The sequence below is a fragment of the Chamaea fasciata genome, unplaced genomic scaffold (assembly GCF_029207755.1).
Source record: "Chamaea fasciata isolate MVZ Bird 193981 ecotype frontalis unplaced genomic scaffold, bChaFas1.0.hap1 SCAF_6, whole genome shotgun sequence".
Taxonomy (NCBI): domain Eukaryota; kingdom Metazoa; phylum Chordata; class Aves; order Passeriformes; family Sylviidae; genus Chamaea; species Chamaea fasciata.
Genome location: NW_027094091.1, coordinates 59,348,531 through 59,367,940, shown reverse-complemented (window position 1 = coordinate 59,367,940; position 19,410 = coordinate 59,348,531). Strand labels below are relative to the sequence as shown.

At 37.4% G+C, this 19,410-nt stretch overlaps 1 protein-coding gene across 1 annotated transcript in view; it reads left to right on the top strand.

Annotated features, from left to right (window-relative positions):
* ARHGAP10 (Rho GTPase activating protein 10) overlaps positions 1-19,410 on the top strand; it is a 138,993-nt gene that overhangs the window by 68,942 nt on the left and 50,641 nt on the right. The window contains exons 11-16 of the mRNA XM_066186506.1: positions 2,158-2,239; positions 3,268-3,310; positions 4,604-4,669; positions 10,989-11,063; positions 16,020-16,107; positions 17,272-17,330. Of these exons, the coding sequence (XP_066042603.1) occupies positions 2,158-2,239; positions 3,268-3,310; positions 4,604-4,669; positions 10,989-11,063; positions 16,020-16,107; positions 17,272-17,330 (413 nt within the window). The remainder of the gene's footprint in view (positions 1-2,157; positions 2,240-3,267; positions 3,311-4,603; positions 4,670-10,988; positions 11,064-16,019; positions 16,108-17,271; positions 17,331-19,410) is intronic.

The following is a 19,410-nucleotide window of genomic DNA, read 5'->3' as shown; positions in this document are numbered from 1 at the left end:
TGAAGGTGAGAGTATTCAACTTAATAATGTACTCCAAATAAATATGGCTGTAGTAATGCTACATTATTTTGATGCAGAAATTGATCGTGTCTGTAATTAAATGCTAGGTATTAATTAGTTTTTCCATCCACCCCATCTGAGTTGCTTTTAATGTATATGTTTTCTCCTTACTTATACCAATTAATTACATGCTAATTTATAATATAGTAGGCCTTCATGTTTTATAGGCTTTTGGTTTTTTTTTTTCATCAGATTCTTAGTGTTTTTCCCTTCAAAAGCAGTGGGGCCAATGCTGTCATGCCCCCCTGGCCTGTAATTGCTAATGGTCTGCAGATATGTCTGTGATTATGTACTCAAACTTTAATCAGTGTCTCTATGCTGAGCCTGTGTGGCCAGTCAGACTGGCCTGAGGCATGTTCATTCCTACAAGCAATGGGTGAAGGGATGTGAAACTCCCACTGCATCAGAAAACTTCTAGCCCATTCTAGGCAGATGACAAAATGGTCATTTACAGCTCGGGTGATGTTTGTCATCACTCTACAGCACGGTTGAACTCACATTTTTGAGTTAAGGAGAATGTGGTTTAGCTATTCAAACACTGTGTCCCAATAGTATGAAAAGGAGTAAAGATTTACACTCCAAGCACCAGCTCCTCTTGGGTCAGTGTACTGATTGGTCAGTAGGGATAACATATTCCAAACTGAGTCTGATAAAACTGCTAAAAAGTAGTGTGAGAAGTGTCAGTCTGTCCCCCTCTGTGTGTCATCTCTGCAGTGGAGTGCCTGGAGTTTATACAGAAATGGATGGAGAGCAGGGTTTCCTTGTTCCTGCAAAACCCTTTTTCATTCTCTTCTCTAGTAAAAGGGGGGAAAAATCTAGTTTGTCTTTCTGTCTTGATATAATGGACACAATTTGATGTACTGTGACCTTGATATCAGACATTTTTCTTTTAATAATATACGTGTGCAGTACTGAGGTGTTCCCATGGAGATTAGTTCTGTGCTGCAGGCCATTAGCTTGTTTCCTTGGTATCAGTTCAGGGCACACTTATCCCTCAGCTTGTCCAAGTTAAAAAATAACACAGGGATTGACAGCTGGGCATGGGGTTTTCTTTGGTGCTGTGGAAGGAGGCAAGGTTGTAAAATTTTAGGGAAGACTTTTAAGTGGCAAGCATTTGACCTTGTTTGTGACTTAAGCATAACTTGGAGCTAGCTGAAAATTTGCATATCTTTTCTTTCAAAAGGAAAGCTGAGGTGGTTGTTTTTTCTTTAAATTCTGATATTCATGGCTCCGAGGGTGCTAAGATTCTGGTTAGATCTCTGGAAAGTGATAATTTTTCTGTTTCTAGTACTCCATCATGTTTACTTGAAGATAACTAGTGGTAAATGGACTAGTTTTACTAGGTTTACTTGAAGGACTAGTGGTAAATGTAGATAAATTTTAATCTTAAGGAGAAGAGCGGAGGTCTTTTAGGATAGGAAGAAGATATTGTATTGATAAGAGTATTATACTACCTAGATTTTATTTTTTTCCAATATACGACAATGACGGCAGGTTTTGTTTCCTATGACTTTGTTTTGAAGACAGATGAACGATATTTCATGCAGCATATACTGAGGTCAATGTATTGCTTCTACGTTGATACTCTGATACCTTGACAATTGTAATTTAGTGAAAAGAACTAAATGGTTTGGTTTTCTTTTTTTACTGAAATAAGATGTTTATTTTCAGAAGGTATTTACTTGCAAGCTATGATCATTGTTGCTGCTTTAAAGATGAAGATTATATATTGACTTAACAAATGCCATTTTTCATCTACCAACAATGCAAGTCCAAGTTTATTTACAATTCACAAAATTCAGTAACTCCAACAAGTGTTGGAATCAGCAGGTGATCAACAATGAGCTATTTCAAATAAGTAGTGTGCAGATTACATTCACTTTCCTTTTTCCTCCCTGTTCTCCCCATTTCTTACTGCATGTATCACTTCTATACCTGTTATTTTCAAGATCAGCAGTGTTCACTTATTAAGCAAAAGAAAATGAACCCTGACTTTTAGGGCAATGGGCTTTTGCTTGTAGTTGGAAATAGAATTTGACAGGTATTTTTTTGGTTGCTGATGAGTGCAGTTACTTTATGTTTTTGGTACATTTGCAGGCCTGGAGTTCCTGTTACCATGCAGGCATTTTCTGAGGAAGACAGGAAGCTGTGGATGGAAGCCTTGGATGGAAAAGAAGCTGTAAGCATAATTTAAAAAATATTCTTTTATAGTGTAATGGGGAATTCTCTCACCTGCTGCTTTCTGATCCCATTTATACTTTAATAAACTGGGATTATGTAGTTTGCAAAATGATAGATTCAATGAATAAAGGATAAAAGTGAAAGAAAACTCAGGAGAGATGAGTAACTTGGTAAAGCTCAGTGTAGATAACTGCTAATGCTGATATGAGAATTTGTCATTGTAATGACAGCATCTATTTTTATAAATGGTTTCCCATCCCAATAATAATATTGGTGTTGTAGAAAATGTCTAGCATAAGCATATTCAGTTAGTCTTATGCTGACTTGCTGCATTCCAGTGGCAAAACCTGCATGAGTGAGTTACATGGTATTATTGTTTTATTTTTAAAAACCAGACCAAAAAAGTTCTTGTCAATGGGACTGAGATTGTACGTGAATTTGCCTAATTTCTGTCTCACATCAGGAAACAGGTCTGAAATGTTGAATTAAAACACACTATTTATTCTTACAGTGATAAATATATTGGTCTTGTGGGCCAGAAATAATGGGGCTTTTTTAGACAATGATACAGTCACATGTCTGCCCCAATAATTGTAGGTTTGACTGACCTCATTGTTACATTGATCTGGTTTCATTTGCAGAGATGTTTATTATCATAACATGTTGGCTGAACTGGACTCCCCAATAAGTTTACAACTTCTGGGAAAGCCAAACTGGGACATGAGTACCAGGAATCATCACATTCTTAGTAATTTGAATGATCTTGAAATTGTGGGACTTGAACCTGCAGAGAAACATAGGAACACGGAGTACATAAATCCCAGTTAATTTCAGTGGCTGTAGCTGACATTGTTCTGAGGGGGCACAGACCTCTGGTCCTGCTGTTAGAGCTGCTGGTGGTGCTATGTTCTGGCTGTAAACAGCTCTATTTGTGCCTACCGAGCATTAAGATTGAGATTATGTTATTTTCTGGTTTCATGAAAGTCTTTAAAATAATTTATGTCTTTTTTACTGTTTTTGTGTTAGCTGCTCATCAACTTGAATAGAGCGAATGCAAAACGAGAGGGAAGTAAGTATTGGAATTAGCATTAAGGCTGATTTTGTTAATATTTTATTATTGAGAAAGGCAATGGTAATTTGTTGGTTTTGTTGGTTTTTTTTTTTTTTTTCCTCTGGATCCAGCTTAATTATTTTACTTTAAAAACTTGAGTTTTGAATATTACTTGTGGATTTTGTAATTAATGAGTTTTCACACTGACTCAGTATATACGTAAGAATTGTAGGACTGGACATCAGCTGGAAAAACATTCTGATTGTTTTTGCCAATTTACTTCATGCCTGAAATTGATTCAAGGATGAATTTGTATGTAAATGCATCACAATCTTAATGCAGATTGTGTGTGCCTTTCTGTTAGAATGTGTAGGTATGGTTTTAAAAGCAGTTGCAGCTGAATGTCAAGATAGCAAAAAAGCTGAATTTGTGCATTTAAAATATAAACCAAAATATGGAAGTAGAAGAGATGGCTTTCTTTAGACGGCATGAACTTTCTTCTGTTGGCAAAGTATAAGAGTGAAAAGAGGTATCCTTCTTTGATTATGAGGCAAATTTTGCTTGTTTTTTTAAAAACCTGAAATTGCTGATTAAAGCTGGATCCTGTTGTTATTAATAGAATTTTTTCCTCAGATTTGTCTTTTCATGGTGCAAGACCAGGTCCCCAGGAGCAAGAAGGCCAGATGTTTGGGGGAAGGGCAGTTTTGCAACATAAGCATTTAAATGAGGTTTTGATGTGAAGAGAAACAGTAAGATAGGAACAACAAAGGAATGCTGGAGCTCAGCTGTTGTCCTGTTCATGCATCTGCTTTCATGTACTCAGATCATTAACTGCTGTGAAATGATATACATGTGTCCTGTATCTTTAGTGTGGGAATTTCTTTGGCTGAGGGTAGGACTCAGTAAAAGCCCTGCTGTTGATAATTATGATTTTTCATCATAAGTACTTCCTTGTCCCATTTGGTGAACTCTCTCAGATGTTGTCGATGTTGCAGTAAGTACTGTTAAATTCCATCTTGCATCTGCCAACATGTGTAACTAATCAGAGAGCCCATTCTTCAAAGGATGCTGCTGTGCACAGATTCACTGAAGCCACTATCACCAGAACAAGCCTTTACTTTGGCTAGGCAGGCTTGTGAAGGAGAAAAGCAGAATTTCTCTATAAAAAGTGATGTATTCTACCAACTTCAGAATATTTAGTTTTGCCTCAAAAGTACTAGCTTTAGGATTAAGTCCAGCCTTATTTTTAGTGAAAGACATAATTGCACTGGTGCTTTAAAACTGTCCAACCCTTTTTATTTTTCTTTGTAGGTGCACAGTTGGATAAGATAGGGTTCACCATCATCAAAAAGTGCATCAGTGCTGTTGAAACACGAGGTAATGATCAACCCACCTGTTTGAGAAGAGGATGAAGCAGCTGGTCTGCTCTGTGAAGAAGGCTTGTGTGGTAAAGTCTCCTGTAGATCTCTGGAAAAGACTTTACCATGGAAGACATTTCACTGATTACACTGACGAAGACAGGAGTCTGTCCAATCCCATCCTTTAATGCGTGGCTTTGTTTCAAGAAATGTGTTTGCCAGAAGTGCTCACAAGGGGGGAATAGCACCTCTCTTGACAAAGGGAGCCACTTTTTGTGCACCATAGCTAAGAGAAACCTGTGTTTTGTAGGCAGTGCCTGCACTTTTGCTTTGCTGTTGGAACAGAGTAATTTATTTCAGTGTTTCATTTCTGTTCAGTCTCTTAAGGCAGAAGAACAGGAGCTGAGCTGGCAGGTGATTAACAAAAAGTGTTGAAGTACTTTTCATGGAGTTAGTATCACCCCAGGGACAAAGATGCTGTCAGGATTTATTGTTGCAAATACTCATTGTTGTATTTCCAGAACTGGAGATGGAGGAGAGGTCAGTGTGCAGACAGTATTCAGTACTTGGGATTGATTTTGGAGAGGCTCTGCTGAAGTGTGTGGTGACCAGACACTCTGAGGCTCACTGTGTTGTATATGGCATTGTGTGGAGAACCAGCTTGTTTGGCTGTGATTTTTAAAAAACAGAGGTGAAGGCATAAAAGTAGGTAAGGTTACAGTATTTGTCGCAGTTTGTTAAAAGAGATGATGTAATTTCTCTGTGTGCGTTTTGGTTTTCTCCTAAATTGTTGACTTTCCTTCCTACTCCCAAAGGGGGCACTTAGAATTTTTCAGGAATTGTATATTTTTTTAGGGATGTGGCATTGCACAGGGAAAAATACTTACATCTTTGTGTATCACAGTCCAGCTAAAGTAAGATGAACAGAAGAGCAGGTTCATGCTTGCTGTCAGTGCAGTATCTTACTGAAAAAGGTGTCTTCCATGTGTACACTTACTATACAATATTATTAGGAACACAGGCAGCCTTTGTGATACTTAGAATTTTGCATTTAAACAGCAAGAAGTATCTGAAATCCTTTTTCTCTTAGACCTTTTTGTATCAGTCCTGTTTGATGCATTAAAGATGTTATTCCAGATTAGGTCATATTCTATCTGGCGTTAGTTTTGTTCATTCTGTTCTTTTGAATATTTTTCAGATAAATTTGCCTGTCTCATCCCTTTAAAATTTCAGTTACTGGCATTTACAATCTGAATATTTGAGCTGGGAAACATTGCAGATAAAGCTGGCGTCCTACAGATAAGTTGTCTTCACTGCGAAGCCCCGTCCCAGTATAGTCTGGATCTTGTCTTTACAGTGAATGAGGCAGATTTAATAAAAAGGGTGGCATGTGCTTATGTAATGAAAGGCTAGTTTTGGCCTATAGTACAGTTACAGGCTACCTTACAATACCTCATGAATTCTCCTTACTATAAGCAGTGTGGAGTATACTATATTTTGGTTTGTTATTTATAAATGTGTTCAAATCGTTTTCTTCAAGTAGTGGGTTGGTTATTTTTTTCTTTTTCTGATACCCTACAAGAAAAGTGAAACAAGAACACAACTGTGGGAAAAATGCAAACACTTTCTTCATGAAAGGACTGTTTGGAAAAATGTTTTTTGTTGCCTTTTTTTCTTTCCCTCAGGGCTGTGGGTGGATAGGTTAAACTGAATGGAGGTTTACGTTCACTGTCCTTTATGCCTTGATTTAGGGGCATGTAAGACGGTGCAAAGTGTTTGTGTAATTCTCTTGCTCAAGATGAATGATGAGCTTTCGTGGGTTAGCAGCATGTCTCCCCGTAGTGGGATCTGCCCTGTAACATACTTGGAAAAGAATTAAAGTTTCCCAAGTCTGTGGAGACTTTGCAGTTTTGCTGCCCCTTGTACACAGCCTTTGTAAGATGTGCAGGCAATGGAGTGCTTTGTGGTAATTACTACCAATGAAAAAGACTTATGTCTATTAATTTTGTTTTGGAGAGTACTCAGGAAAGAAAATAAATCAGTTTTCAATGAATATTTCTTATCCTGGGGCTCCAAGAATATGTTTAGGTGAGGTACTACCTTCCAGGAACTCAACGATCCACTTAGTTTCAATCCACTTGATTTGTCCATTACATTTCAAGCAGTTACTGATGATTTTCTGTTTTACTGATTCTGAACTTAACATCAACTGCATTTAAAAAACAAAACAAGTAATAAACTCCAAAACAAAAAAAAAAAAAAATAATCTAAAGAACCTTCTGCTGAGCTAAACAAAGGGAGAGCCAGGAGAGCATTCAGTTGTTCATCTCAAAAGAGTTTGGACAAATAGTTGTATGATGAAGAAAATCCATCTCTCAAGCTGTAGAATTTTCTACCTGTACTTTTTCTTGGAAACAGTTTTTACTTGATTATTTTACTTTACTGATAACACATCAAAAGCAAGTTATATTCAGCAGGAGAAAACAGGACAGATGCTTCTTCAGAGATGGTGCTTGTGTGCCATGTTTTTATCTCTTTTAATCATAATGGGTGTGAGGTTGGCGTGGGTGGAAAGAGAGGACAGTCTAGTGTGGGTGGAAACTGAGAATAGTCTTGTCATGTCACAGCAGAAGTAGTCTGGTATTCAGAGGGAGAAGAGCATAACAGAGATATTGAACATAAACTTGTCAATGGCTGGATAATTTTTTTCTGAGTTATGTTCCCCTCTATAAAGCAAAAAAGGGAATTATTTGCTCTGAATGAGTAGAAGCACAAAAATCAGTGTCTTGGTTAAAATGCATTTGAGCTTCTAATTCAGCATTGCCTTACAAGAGATTTGCCTTGTAGGAAATGCTAAGGCACCAGGATATACATCCCATCTCTCACATACTGAGCACCGTGCTGGTTGGATGTGCACCTGTGTTTTGTCTTGGAGAGAGCATTTTTGGATTCTCTTTGGAGTATTTCATTTATTATTCTCTACTGAGAATAATAGAACGGGGTAGATGTTTATAGAAACATCAAAGAGCAGCTTGCTCCACTAGTAAAGGCTCTGTGCATGTTTTGGTGTGCAAGTAGTTGGTTGTACCTTCTGAGGGGATGTGATGGGTAAAGTTTGCCAGAGCAGTGTTTGTCTTGAGCTTAGAACTACCGGAGCTGCCAATCTGAGCTGCAGAGAGAGATGGCAGCATTGAGCTGCGTGTCCAGGCCGGCTGCTCCTCAGGCAGAAAGTACATGGTGAGGAGGGAGTAGAAAACCTTTGCAAGTGACAAAAACCCCTCTGTCATTACCTTGAATTTCGAGTGTCACTTGTGTGGCTGTCTCTGGCATGGATTTTGGTATAAAAAGTTGTATTTGCAGCTATATTGCGCGTCTGTGTCAGCCTCGTGTGTGATGCTGGTCACAAAGTAAACTTGCCTACTACGTACCTTGCTTACAATAGTATAAATTACTATCTTGCTTTCAATGCCTTTCATTTCTGAGCCTGCTTCACAAACTGTGTACCTGTGCCAAATTCTGGTATCAGGCAGCCAAACACCTTGAGATGATGTAAATATGAAGGAAGTTGTGCTGCGGGGCTGTACTGCTCCAGGTTGCCAATTGTGGTTGAGCCGGCAGACACAGCGTCGGAACCCTTCAGCATTTCAGGCAGTGGTGAGCTATTCCTTGCAATGAGTCATCCTGTCAATTGTGTTCTGTAAATGCCAAGCATTATCAGTGTTGGATGTGCTGAAGATCTGAAATGTGCAGATTAAATCAGAAATAGGACTGTTTCAAACCAGGTTTGTATATTTTAAATAAAACATGCTTTGAAAGTATAGTTGAAGGTATCATCGAAAACTATGTTGAAATATTAATGCCTCTTTTGCACTCCTTGATGTCTGCAAGCAATTAGCTGTGCTTTTTTCAGGTTGATGAATTTGAAACTGATCAATTATCTGATAATCTCTATCACAGACTCATGATTATTGCTGGAGGATTGTCATAGTTTCAGTGCTGCCGTTTTTCAGAGACTTCTGCATTATCAAGTCTGTTTAATACTGAGCAGTAGGTTTTGTGGTTTGACCTTGATTATTTCTAAGCCCGTAAATGTATGTTTGGGGTTAGTGCAGTTGGTTCCCCCCAGTTTTAATATTAGAAGCACAGGAAGTCACAAATCAGCTTCTGAGATAAGCAAAAGCTGAGTGTGACAGTATTTCTTCAGCTTTTTAGCATCTTGCATATGATGCAGAAGGCTTGTTCTGTGTTACTAAAAGTAGTAGAAGGCATTGTATAAAAAAAGTGTGATGCATTTTGGCGAAGCTTGGTGTTAGTTTGGTACCAGAATTTTCCTGGACATGTCTGAAAAGTTTGAAGCAAAAAGCATTTGCTGCTCTCAGGACAGATTTGTAGTTCATTCTTGTTTGGAGTGTACCAAGGACTATATTGTTGAGGGTTTTTTTATGTCTCCAAGGGGTGCATAGCATGCTATCATACTTGTTCTAAGGATCATTGGAAAACTTACTTGGTTGTGTTGATGACTTCGTATTTTGAGAAGAACAGTGTTGTGGCCCCATATCTGTTTTTTTTTTGGTTTTTTAAAAGTTTGTTCTTTTGTGCATAGCTAAGCTGCAAGCATACTCTGGAGTTGTGTGTTTTGATGAGTGCAGATAAAATAAAGGAGGTTTGGCTTATTCTGTTGGTTTGAGCCAGCTCTGAACCTGGCATCTAGCTTAAGGCTCAGCACCATTCCAGCAGTGCCTGCGTCCTGGGGAGGAAAAGGCCAGTTTCGCTCAGGGGGAGCAAGCAAGGGAAGGAGCAGCTGCAGCCATAGCCTGGCAGCTCCCTGCTGGGACAGAGGAAGGAGCAGTGCTGGCAGGGCGGAGTTCAGCAGGCTCAAGAATCTGGGGTGGCCGAGGAGGCTGCAGACTGTTTGAAGAAGAGGAAGGCGTCAGCGAAGAGAGAAAAGGTGCAGCAAGGCTAGGCTGGAGGAGGAGGAGGTAGAAAATGCCAAGTTCTCTCTACCATACTGAGAATTATTGCTGTGTATTATGGCTCTGTCTGACAGTAATTCATTAAAAGGCTAATGATTTTTACATACTTCATCTAATATTTATTTGGGAAGAAACTTTTTTCTTATATGACTGGTTTTAATTTTCCTTCTCTCTGTTGGAACAGCTTGGTATTGAAACTAGGAATTCTCCACAATTCTTCCTTTGTTGAAGGATATTTTGAATAAGAATACCACATAATCTGTTAGTTGAAAAGACTTCCTTGGAGTAGAAACAGAGGTATTTTGTGGCATTTCTACTCTTCAAGCCAGTGTGATTATGAAGGTAGATTGTGTTTGTAGATGTCTGCTTTTTATGAGGCCTCTCAAACATCTGTGTACTGTAGTATGTTGCCTCTCACTGTCTTGAGCTCTGAAACAATGCAGCAGACTAAGACTACCTTATTTTGCCCTTTTTCTTCCCTGCCCCTTCTCTCCCTCCCCTTTTTCTTCAATTTATATTAATAATTTTACTTCCCTGGGGATAAAACTGGGTAATGTAATAGAAAGAAAAAGCAGGGGGAAAAAAGGAGTAGAGAAGTGAATATATATTATGTATATGTGATGGAAGGGCACAGAGGAATGCCAGGAAAGTGGTCCAGTGTCCATAGAGAATGGGAGCAGGGGACTGAAATTACTGTGCTGGTTATGGCTCCTCTGTTCATCCCAAGCAAAACTGTTCAGTAGCTTTTGGTGGTGCCTCTGGATGTAACTCCTATGTGGACCACAGTGAGTTGGAATGAGGCCTTGTATCTTAAATGGAAAGCATTTATAAACTTAAAAAAGTACTGGTTTTGAGGACTGGGAATAGGCTTAAGTTTTTTTTCATCCAAAGTGTTTTAGTCACCACATATTGGGAGGGAGGAAAAGAAATATTAAAGTTATTGAAAAAATCTCAATTTAGCATTTGTTGGTCAGTTCTTGCATTATTAGAATGTGGCTGTCAATGTACCCAAAATGCAGTTAAAAAAAATTGAAATTAGACAGTGGTTTATTTATTTATTTTAAAGCAAAGCTTTGTCCCTGTTTGCTTCCTCTCTCAGTTTCAGAAGTGGAATTGAGATACGTGAAATCTTTATCAAAATATAACATGAGCTTACCCTAAAAACAGAGTAGCAGAAGGATTCTTGTAATACTTCATTTATAATGTTGTTCTCGGGACTGTTAATAGAGACTGTGTTGTCTCTCTGTCTTTGAAGAAAATTTGTTGCCTGGGGCAAAAATTTTAATGCTGAATTTGACTGTGGTTGATCTCATGTCTCTCTTTTTTTTTCTTTCTCTTTTTATTTTTTTTTCTTTTGCATAATAGGTATAAATGACCAAGGATTGTACAGAGTTGTGGGGGTGAGTTCAAAGGTCCAGAGACTTCTGAGTTTGTTGATGGGTATGCCTCTATTTTACAAGTATTTTTTCAATATTTTATTTCATATTGTTTTACTGTCAATATTTAGTTTTTAATGCACCTGCCAGTAGTTTGCTTTAGTCCATGCAAATAATCACCAAGTCATTGTAAGTCTCCCTACTTTAGAAAGACCTGGTTTAGTTGGTATGAATAAATTATGAACTGCTGTGAGACATGTAGGAGCAAAGAATGTGCTTTGTGCAAGGTTGATGGAAGTGGAATTAAAGCAGCCTAAGTTGAAGGATCTGATCAGAGAATTCAAAATACCAAAGTCAGGAAAGTTTGAAGCTGGTTGCTTCATTTTTTGAAGTTTCCACCTTCCTTCTCCCTTGTCTAGAATGTACAAGTGTACATGCCCATGTGTCTTCAGTTAATCACTGTGCAAAATAAGACAGTGAATTTAAGCCTACTGTTAAAGAGCTAATTGGTTTAAGAGGAGGGATATGATATATGTATTAATAATAACTGTGTGTCGAGGCAGGAGACAGATGGAGAAAGGATTTGGTTTTGTAAACTTAAACATCTTAGGCTCTTTTTTACCCAGTTAGCTGAAATAATTTGCAGAAACTTTTTTCTCCCTTTTCTTTCTGGAAATTTTGTTGCATTTTTAATTCCAGTGACTGGAATTCTCTTGCCACTCTGCTGTCCCGGGGGGAAGGAAAAAGAGAGGAATATTGGCACCTGGATGAATCCCTCATCTGCCTGATACCTCTCACCAAAGTAGTAGCCATGACTGCAAAATGTGCCGTGTTCCCCCATTTCTTGTCCTGAGCACTGACAGTACATGCAATCAGACAAGACCACTGGGATTAGTTCATTTTTATAGAGCTTCCAAACCTGTCACTTGACAGCAAAGGTCTGATTCTCAGGGATTCATTGGTATGCAAAGAAGCTTGTTTGCAGTTTGCACCAGGCTCTTCTCCAGAACCATGCATGCTCCATCTGTGCTGATAACACAGTGTTCTTTGGCACTGCAAACTGAAGGAAGCCAGAAAGTGAATTCATTTCATTACCCCAGACATTATGTGAATGACAAAGCGCTTTTATATTATGTGCTGCTGTCAGTTCAGTGCCACCTGTAAGACTTTTTCTTTTCCTTCCTTTATTTTTTCAAACAGCCTGTCTCCTCAGAAATGATAAGACATCTTGAGACTTGAGGACCTGCGTGTCATATCAATCTGTCATAATGACCTTGCTAAATATTAATTTATGATGTCTTACTTTAATCAATATTAACAGCACCCTGAAGTACTCCATTAGTAAACCTTTAAAGTATTATTGAAAAAAGGCTCTTCTTGGAAATACGAACTGGGATTAATAAAAATGATTGATCTGTAACAGATTTTCATAGTTGTTTATCTGTGTTGGGGTTAGCCTGGGTAAGCAATAACCATCTTTAGCCAGTGACCATGGGAAGAATGATGTGCTGTCACTCAGAGAGCCTTGATTAAATGCATTTGATATCACAAGTTGCTTTTCAGTTTCGTTCTTGTTGGCTTAGCTTGGGTGTACAGGTCTGGCAGGCAGATTTTCCTTGCTGCCATTACTGGTATCCAAATTAAATAGACTCAGGTTGCCAGTGGTTCAGTAGCAGCTGGAAGAGTTTACTGGGGATTCCAGCATCTGCTTTTAGTTACTTTTTAAAATTGGGAACATTTTTTGTCATTCCCAAGTTTCATATATTTATTTGACATAGAAAGAATAGAGTGGTATCGAGATGAGGCAAAATACTGAACAGGAAAAAGTTAGGGGGGAGAGCAGGTGCTCGTTTCTGATGATTTGTTGAAAGTGATCGTAGCTCTGCTCTTTATCTGTCTGTCCTCAGAGGAGAACAAAGAGGGTTCCTTTTTGATATACGGTGGTACAGAGAATTTAAAATGACTGATTAATCTTTAATCCTTTGTCTCTGGGCATACTCTTAGATACCCTTTTATATGAAAGATTTTTCAGAATCATAAAAAACTCACATTAACTTTCTATATTTTAAAATGTTTGATAAGATTTCAAAGTATTTTAAGATAGCTATCACTGACCATGAGGTTCACAGTGGGAAAGGCCTGATGTGAAAAAAGTCTTCCAAATGGTTGCCAGGGACGTAATTTTTTTTTTTTTTTTTTTGTAGTTTTGTCTCTCTTTCAGAATATTTTCTGTAGAATTTTGGAAAGTAGACTGAGAGTAGTCAAGAGAGTATGAGAAGACCAACATATGCTTTTCTAGTACTATGAATGCATAGATTTTCATCTGTAATGCAAAAATCTAACGGAGCTAAGTCTTTGCAAAATAAGGCTTAGCAGTCAAATATACAATTCTACTTAAAAAAAAAAAAGTTAATTTGAAAATTAACTTAGTCCATGAAACTGTACTTGTTACTGGTATTGTGCTATTTTGCAGTGATGATCTTGTTTAAAGGGAGGCATCTGGTGAGGAAGACACTCTCTACCTTTTAAGGGAAAATGTTAAATTGACCTGATACCTCATTGTAAACGGAGGTAGAAAGCTAGAACTTCCAATATTATGGAAATGTGTTGTAAGCACTGCAGTGTGAGTTGTCAGCCATCAGGAGTCTCAGTTCTGGAAGTGCATCAGGCCCAGTTCCTGTTTCATCGATGATCTATCTGTGTTATAGATCTGATGTGGCTCATTTCCTACATGCTGTTACACAGATTTTATACAAGCCACTGCATAGATCAGCTTTCAGATGGACCGTTGCTGGTGGGAAGGGACTGCTGAGGCCTTGCAGTTTCTGCTGATGAGTTCAGGTTTGATTTCTGATGCTGTCTGGTGTGAAAAATACCAGATATTGCATGTAGCAGGAAGCTTTGAGATACTTCTGCCTTCCCAAAACTAGCAGGTTTCAAAGCAATGACATGGAATTCCTCTTTATTTTATATACAGTAGATTACAATATACGTGCACGTCTACAGTAGGCGTATTGCATATGAAAGCAGAGAGAGTCTCCTCCTAACCAACTTTAGTGAACTGGACAGTTTTTATAAATTCTGGCCCCCTTATTGTCAGAAAGATTTGCATAAAATTTGGAGCTGATCTGTCAACAGCTGCTCCTTAAACGTACACAGTTAGTTTTACAGGCATAAAGTTGCTCTTCAGTGCACAGTGGCTGTTACATGAACAAGTAGCATGAAAACAGCTAGAGTAATTTTTCTTAAAATCTAGTTGAAGTTCCAGTTCTTCCTGAAATGGGATGTTTGAAGTAGAGGGGAAAAAATGGAGCAGGAATAGCAAAATCATTTGGGTGGTAGGGCACAGAGCAATGCAAAGCAAATGCCAAACCAAAAATAAAGAAAATGTCTTTAAATCTTGATGGCTTCTACAATCAAACCAGGGGTTTGTAGCAGGGCTATTTTTTTTTTTCTTCCAAGAGATAATGACATGGTTCAACAATAACTTCTATTTTTTATTTTAAGAGGCTTGCTTTGGAATTCAGATGCCTGTTGTTTTCCTCCCAAAATTCATCAACAAATTTCAATGAACAGAGTGCATACTTTGAATGTAAAGGAGGTTGATGATTATGAAGCAGCTATTTAAAAACTGGATATTACATAGTAGTTTAGTAACAAAACTCCCATAGATTTTGTAGCTTCTGATGTGATGGCAGTTTTTATTTAATTAATTCCGGAGACAAATTTTCTTCTCGAAAAAGAGAATTTGAACGTGGAAACAGCTAGCATGCTAAAAAGAGATAAAAGAAGCTTATATCTGAGACAATCCAGAGTATTTTGGGTGGTGGTGAGCTAGTAACAGTTTGCTAGAAAATGTTATCTGACCTGTATTTTAAAATGAGATTTAAATAATTGATATAATGAGGGAGAATATTCAGTTACAGAAATAATTGCTTGGCACAGCTTTTAGAACAAAATTATTTAGTCCCGGTAAAAGGACTGCACCTTTAATCAGGGATCCTAATTTGATTTTTTAAATGTGTCTGTCGTTTGTCTGACAAGCCAAGTAACAAATGAATTCTGAACTGTATGAACGGGTCCACACGTAATCTGTGTCAGCCGCTGCAGTGACTGACGGAAACATGTAGCAATAAATAATGACAGGGAAACTCAGCAAACACACTGGGCTAGGCTGGCTATGTACATGTGCTCTCTTCTTGTGTCAGCTAGCTATGGTTTCCTGTTTTGAGGCCAAAAGGGTTGGGGGTTTTTTGGGGGGTTTTTTGATTGCAAAACATTCCAGTGTGCTGTGTTGTTTTCAATCTGTCAAAAAGTCTTCTACATGATGGGTCAGTCAGACAAACCTTTTGCTTTGGTCTGTCTTGTTCCGAGACTCTCCCAACTAACATGGGAGAAGGTGGGAGCTCTGTGGTCCTGACAAATGGTCAAGCAAACAAGTATTTCTTGTCCAGGGGCTGAAACTGGTCAAGTAAGGCAAGCATTCAGCAAAGACTGCTTTTCCTACTTTGGAAGCACCTCTTAAGGGTTTTCACACAGTGCAGAGGGTCGAGGTGCACTTTGGCTGTTCTCATCAACAGTTTACAAGCAAAACTATGGAAAGAATTTATCATTTTAAATAAAAAAGAAAAGAGCAAAAAATAAATTCTTCTTAGAGGGTCTTTTTTCCCTAAACTGTTTTTGGACATCTTTCTGTATTTGTGAAGATCTCTCTGTTTAATTAGAGGTGTGAAAATTTCAATTGCTATAGAGATCTCCTTACATGAGGGTGATTTTTAATCCTTCATTAGAGAAAAAAATCATCAGTAAATAGTTTTAAAAACAAAATATGAAAATGGAATTTATAAACAGATTTGGATATTTGGTCTTCTTCATATCACCAAATAATAATAAAAAGGACATTGCTTCTCTGCTCATGTGAGCAAATACGTAGTCTTGGAAGTCAGTGTGCTGCTGTTCATGTAGCTCATACTGATTTAGAATTCCCTTCTTTCATGCCCTTTTTCTGGTTATTTTCTAGATTCAAAAACCTGCAATGAAGTTGACCTGGAAAACTCTGTAGATTGGGAAGTGAAGACAATTACTAGTGCTATGAAACAGTATCTGCGGTAAGGCTGTCTCTTGTTTACTTGGCTTTTTAGACTATAAATTCTTATTTTAGTTCAGTGTGTTATGTTGCACTAGTTAGTTTTGCTACATTTTAGAACAGGAGCTCATTTTGTGCAACTATCATGTTTTTTATTTGTTTAGGAGAAAGCAAAATATTTAGCAACATTAATATTCTCAGTCATTTGAGATAAACCCCCAAACACTTTAGTGTTAGATGCAGAAGCTTTTCACTGATGGTTCAGAAACCTGAAGTGTTACTAAACTACCTGAGTGTGATTACTGAAAGTTAGCTAAGATAGTTAAAAACTGTTTCCTTGTTGTGTTTGGGTGGTGGAATAGAAAGGGCGAAGGCTGTGAAATTGTTAATATTTTCCTCTTTTCCTTCTGACCCTTGCTCTGATGTTCTGTGTGCAATAGTAATAATATTTTGAGTGTTAAAATTTTTAAATATTTAAAATATGGTCACTATTTAAATGGGTTTGCCAATTCTGAAAGAGCTATTTTACTAAATTGCCTAAGAACATAAAATGTCGCACTTTTGTGTATCTCTTGTAGTGTAACACAAGCACTTTTAATCTGCTATTTTTATTAAATAAAGTATTATTACAACCACTATCAATCAGTGCTGCAGAAACATTGTAAGGATACAAGTCTTTTAGAGTATAGAAAAGTATTAAAAAAAAAAGAAGGAAAAGTGTACACAATGAAGTATTTCTCCCCTACAGTATTTGCCAGTATTTCATCTGAACATCAGTGAAGTCACTATAATAAATGGTTTTAACTCTGGTGGTGAGGGTTGTTGTTAGGATCTTAGTGTCTTTTCAGTAAGGCATTGACTTGTCATTCATAGCATTTAAAAAGTGCTAATGAAGATTGAATTGCACAGTATTTGTGTACAATCTTGGTGTTGAAACTGGAAAGGTGTCTTATGATAGAGGCATCACATCGCTCATGGAAGGCGAATGGATGCATTTAGTCTTATTTTCCTGATAATACCAAGCTTTCCTTTTGTTCTAGAAATCATTGAGTTCAAGGGCCTTTGTAACAATGGTTGCTTCCAGTATAAGGATTATGCTACTGAATTTTAAAAAGGTTTCCTGCTTAGAGTAAATGCAGCTAGAAGAAAATATAGTTAAACTCACTATGTCATCCTTGTTTTACAGAAGCCTTCCAGAGCCACTGATGACATACGAGTTGCATGGAGAATTCATCATTCCTGCCAGTAAATACATGACTGTAGTTCAAATAGAAATCTTTTGTTGTTGTGCTGTTGTGACCTCAGGAGCACTCTGCAAATGCAGTTTCAGAAAAAATGCTTCATCCCAGTAAAAATGCAGGAACAATAAATGATTTAAGAATATGTTTTAATCAGTATTTAGTTCTAGTGTGTGTCACATATAATGTAACTGCCTGGCACAGTTTTTACTTCTATGGAAAAACTTTTGGATAGCCAGTGTAAACATTTATTCTTATTATCTTAATTGTATAATGATAAGCATCTACTTAATCTGTGTTGGTTTTTTTTTCTTTTTTGCCTTTCATTTATAAAGAGTATGAAGCTTAGCAAAAGAAAGTACACTAATTTGAGCTCATTTTAGTCCTTAAAGCACAGCTGCCTGACCCTTGTTTTCAGTGCCTTGCTAGCTTTGTGTGCATGCTGGCTTGAATGTTCCTCATGTATTAGAAGAAAGGAAAGAGCAGGCCAGATTACACTGTGGCAGTTCAAATACAGACTTGGAGAAGACACAACAGCATTTGTAGCTCAGTTGTATGGTATCTAGTGTACACGGAATTTTTTTGGAAGAGGATGGAGGGAAACTGTGTAAGAAAATTTTTGGCAAAGTATCAAACAGATATTTAGCTGATTTTCTTTCCAGCCTGTAGCACTTCTGGCAAACTGTGGAAAGCAAAATTAAAATAAACTTTGAGACAATTGCTTTATCATCTTCAGATTACTGTAATGACTTTCCAGGACTGCAGAATGTGTTTTCTTCTGGTCCTTAATTCAAAATGAGAATTAGCTCAGGAAATTCATTGCCAAAGCACATGCTAGCAGGCTAGTGCTTAAACAAAATTCAACATCCTTACCCACGTGGTGAGTCTTCACGTTTGTATTGGAAACTGTTTAAATAATATCTCAACTTCTGAAGTTTTGCCAGCAGTTTCTCACTTTATTTTTCTTTTTTTTACAGTCTTTTTCAGAGAGATGTTTCAGTTGAAGTTACATATTTTAGACAGTACAGTGTTCATAAGTAGTAAACAGCTCAGTAAAGGAGTTGATTCTGGGGAGGGAAATTTAATCAACATTGCAGATCTGAGTTACAGTATGCTCAAAAATAGGGAGTCAGTGTTGTTTCCTATGTTGCCTGTAAAAACCCAACACTTGAAATAGCATGGAGTATCCTTTTCCCTGAAACTATTGGAGGAGGAGCCAAAATTAAAAAGTTTCCCTTCAATTTTGTTCTCTTTATACGTATCAGTATAGATATGAGCTTTGACTGTATCTTGTAATTAAATTGTTTAGCCATTCTTTAATTAGAATTTGTGATCTCACATATACATAAAATAGTCCCACTTTAAAGAATGTTTATTTTTTCTGTAAGAGTTTTGGGTGGCTCACTAGAAATTAAACATTTTGCTTTTTGGTAGCCTTTTTTCTTGCAGTCTGTGCAGGGGTGCTCACTGCAAAAGAATTAAATACAGCCCTAAAATCTATAGCAATATGCAAAGAAAAAAATCCGAAGCAATATGCACTGAAGAAATCTGAAGAAATACGGTATTTTATAGGAAATATATTTAGCAGTCACAGTTGCCTTAGAGAAAAATGGGACCTGATCAGTGGTCCTCATGTCAAAACTTCTTTTGCATTCAGAATAAAGTCTAATTTTTTCTCATTCTGTGAGAATTTCATCCTACGACTACTACTTTGTATTAAGTATTATTATAGGCAATAGAAATACTTCCATTCCTCTTATTATAACCACTACAGAGATGTAGTCTTGTGATTTAATGCGGCTTGGAGTAGGAAGATGGTTTATTTTCATCTTGACAGGTTCTTGTTTTCATCTGTGTACAGTGAAACCTGTAGGGGCCAAAATTATTCAATTTAACGTGCAACAGACAAAAATCAAAAGCTCTTTGCTTATCTTTATTTCTGTACTGTACTAGAGATGCCGTTGTTATTCAGAACCTTTGTCACAGTATTCTCAGTAGGTTTTTTTGCATGTTCATTCTTCTGTGTCTTCAGAGGTCGTTAGGTTTTCTAAGCATTTGGATCTGTATGCAGTTTCCGATGCAAGATA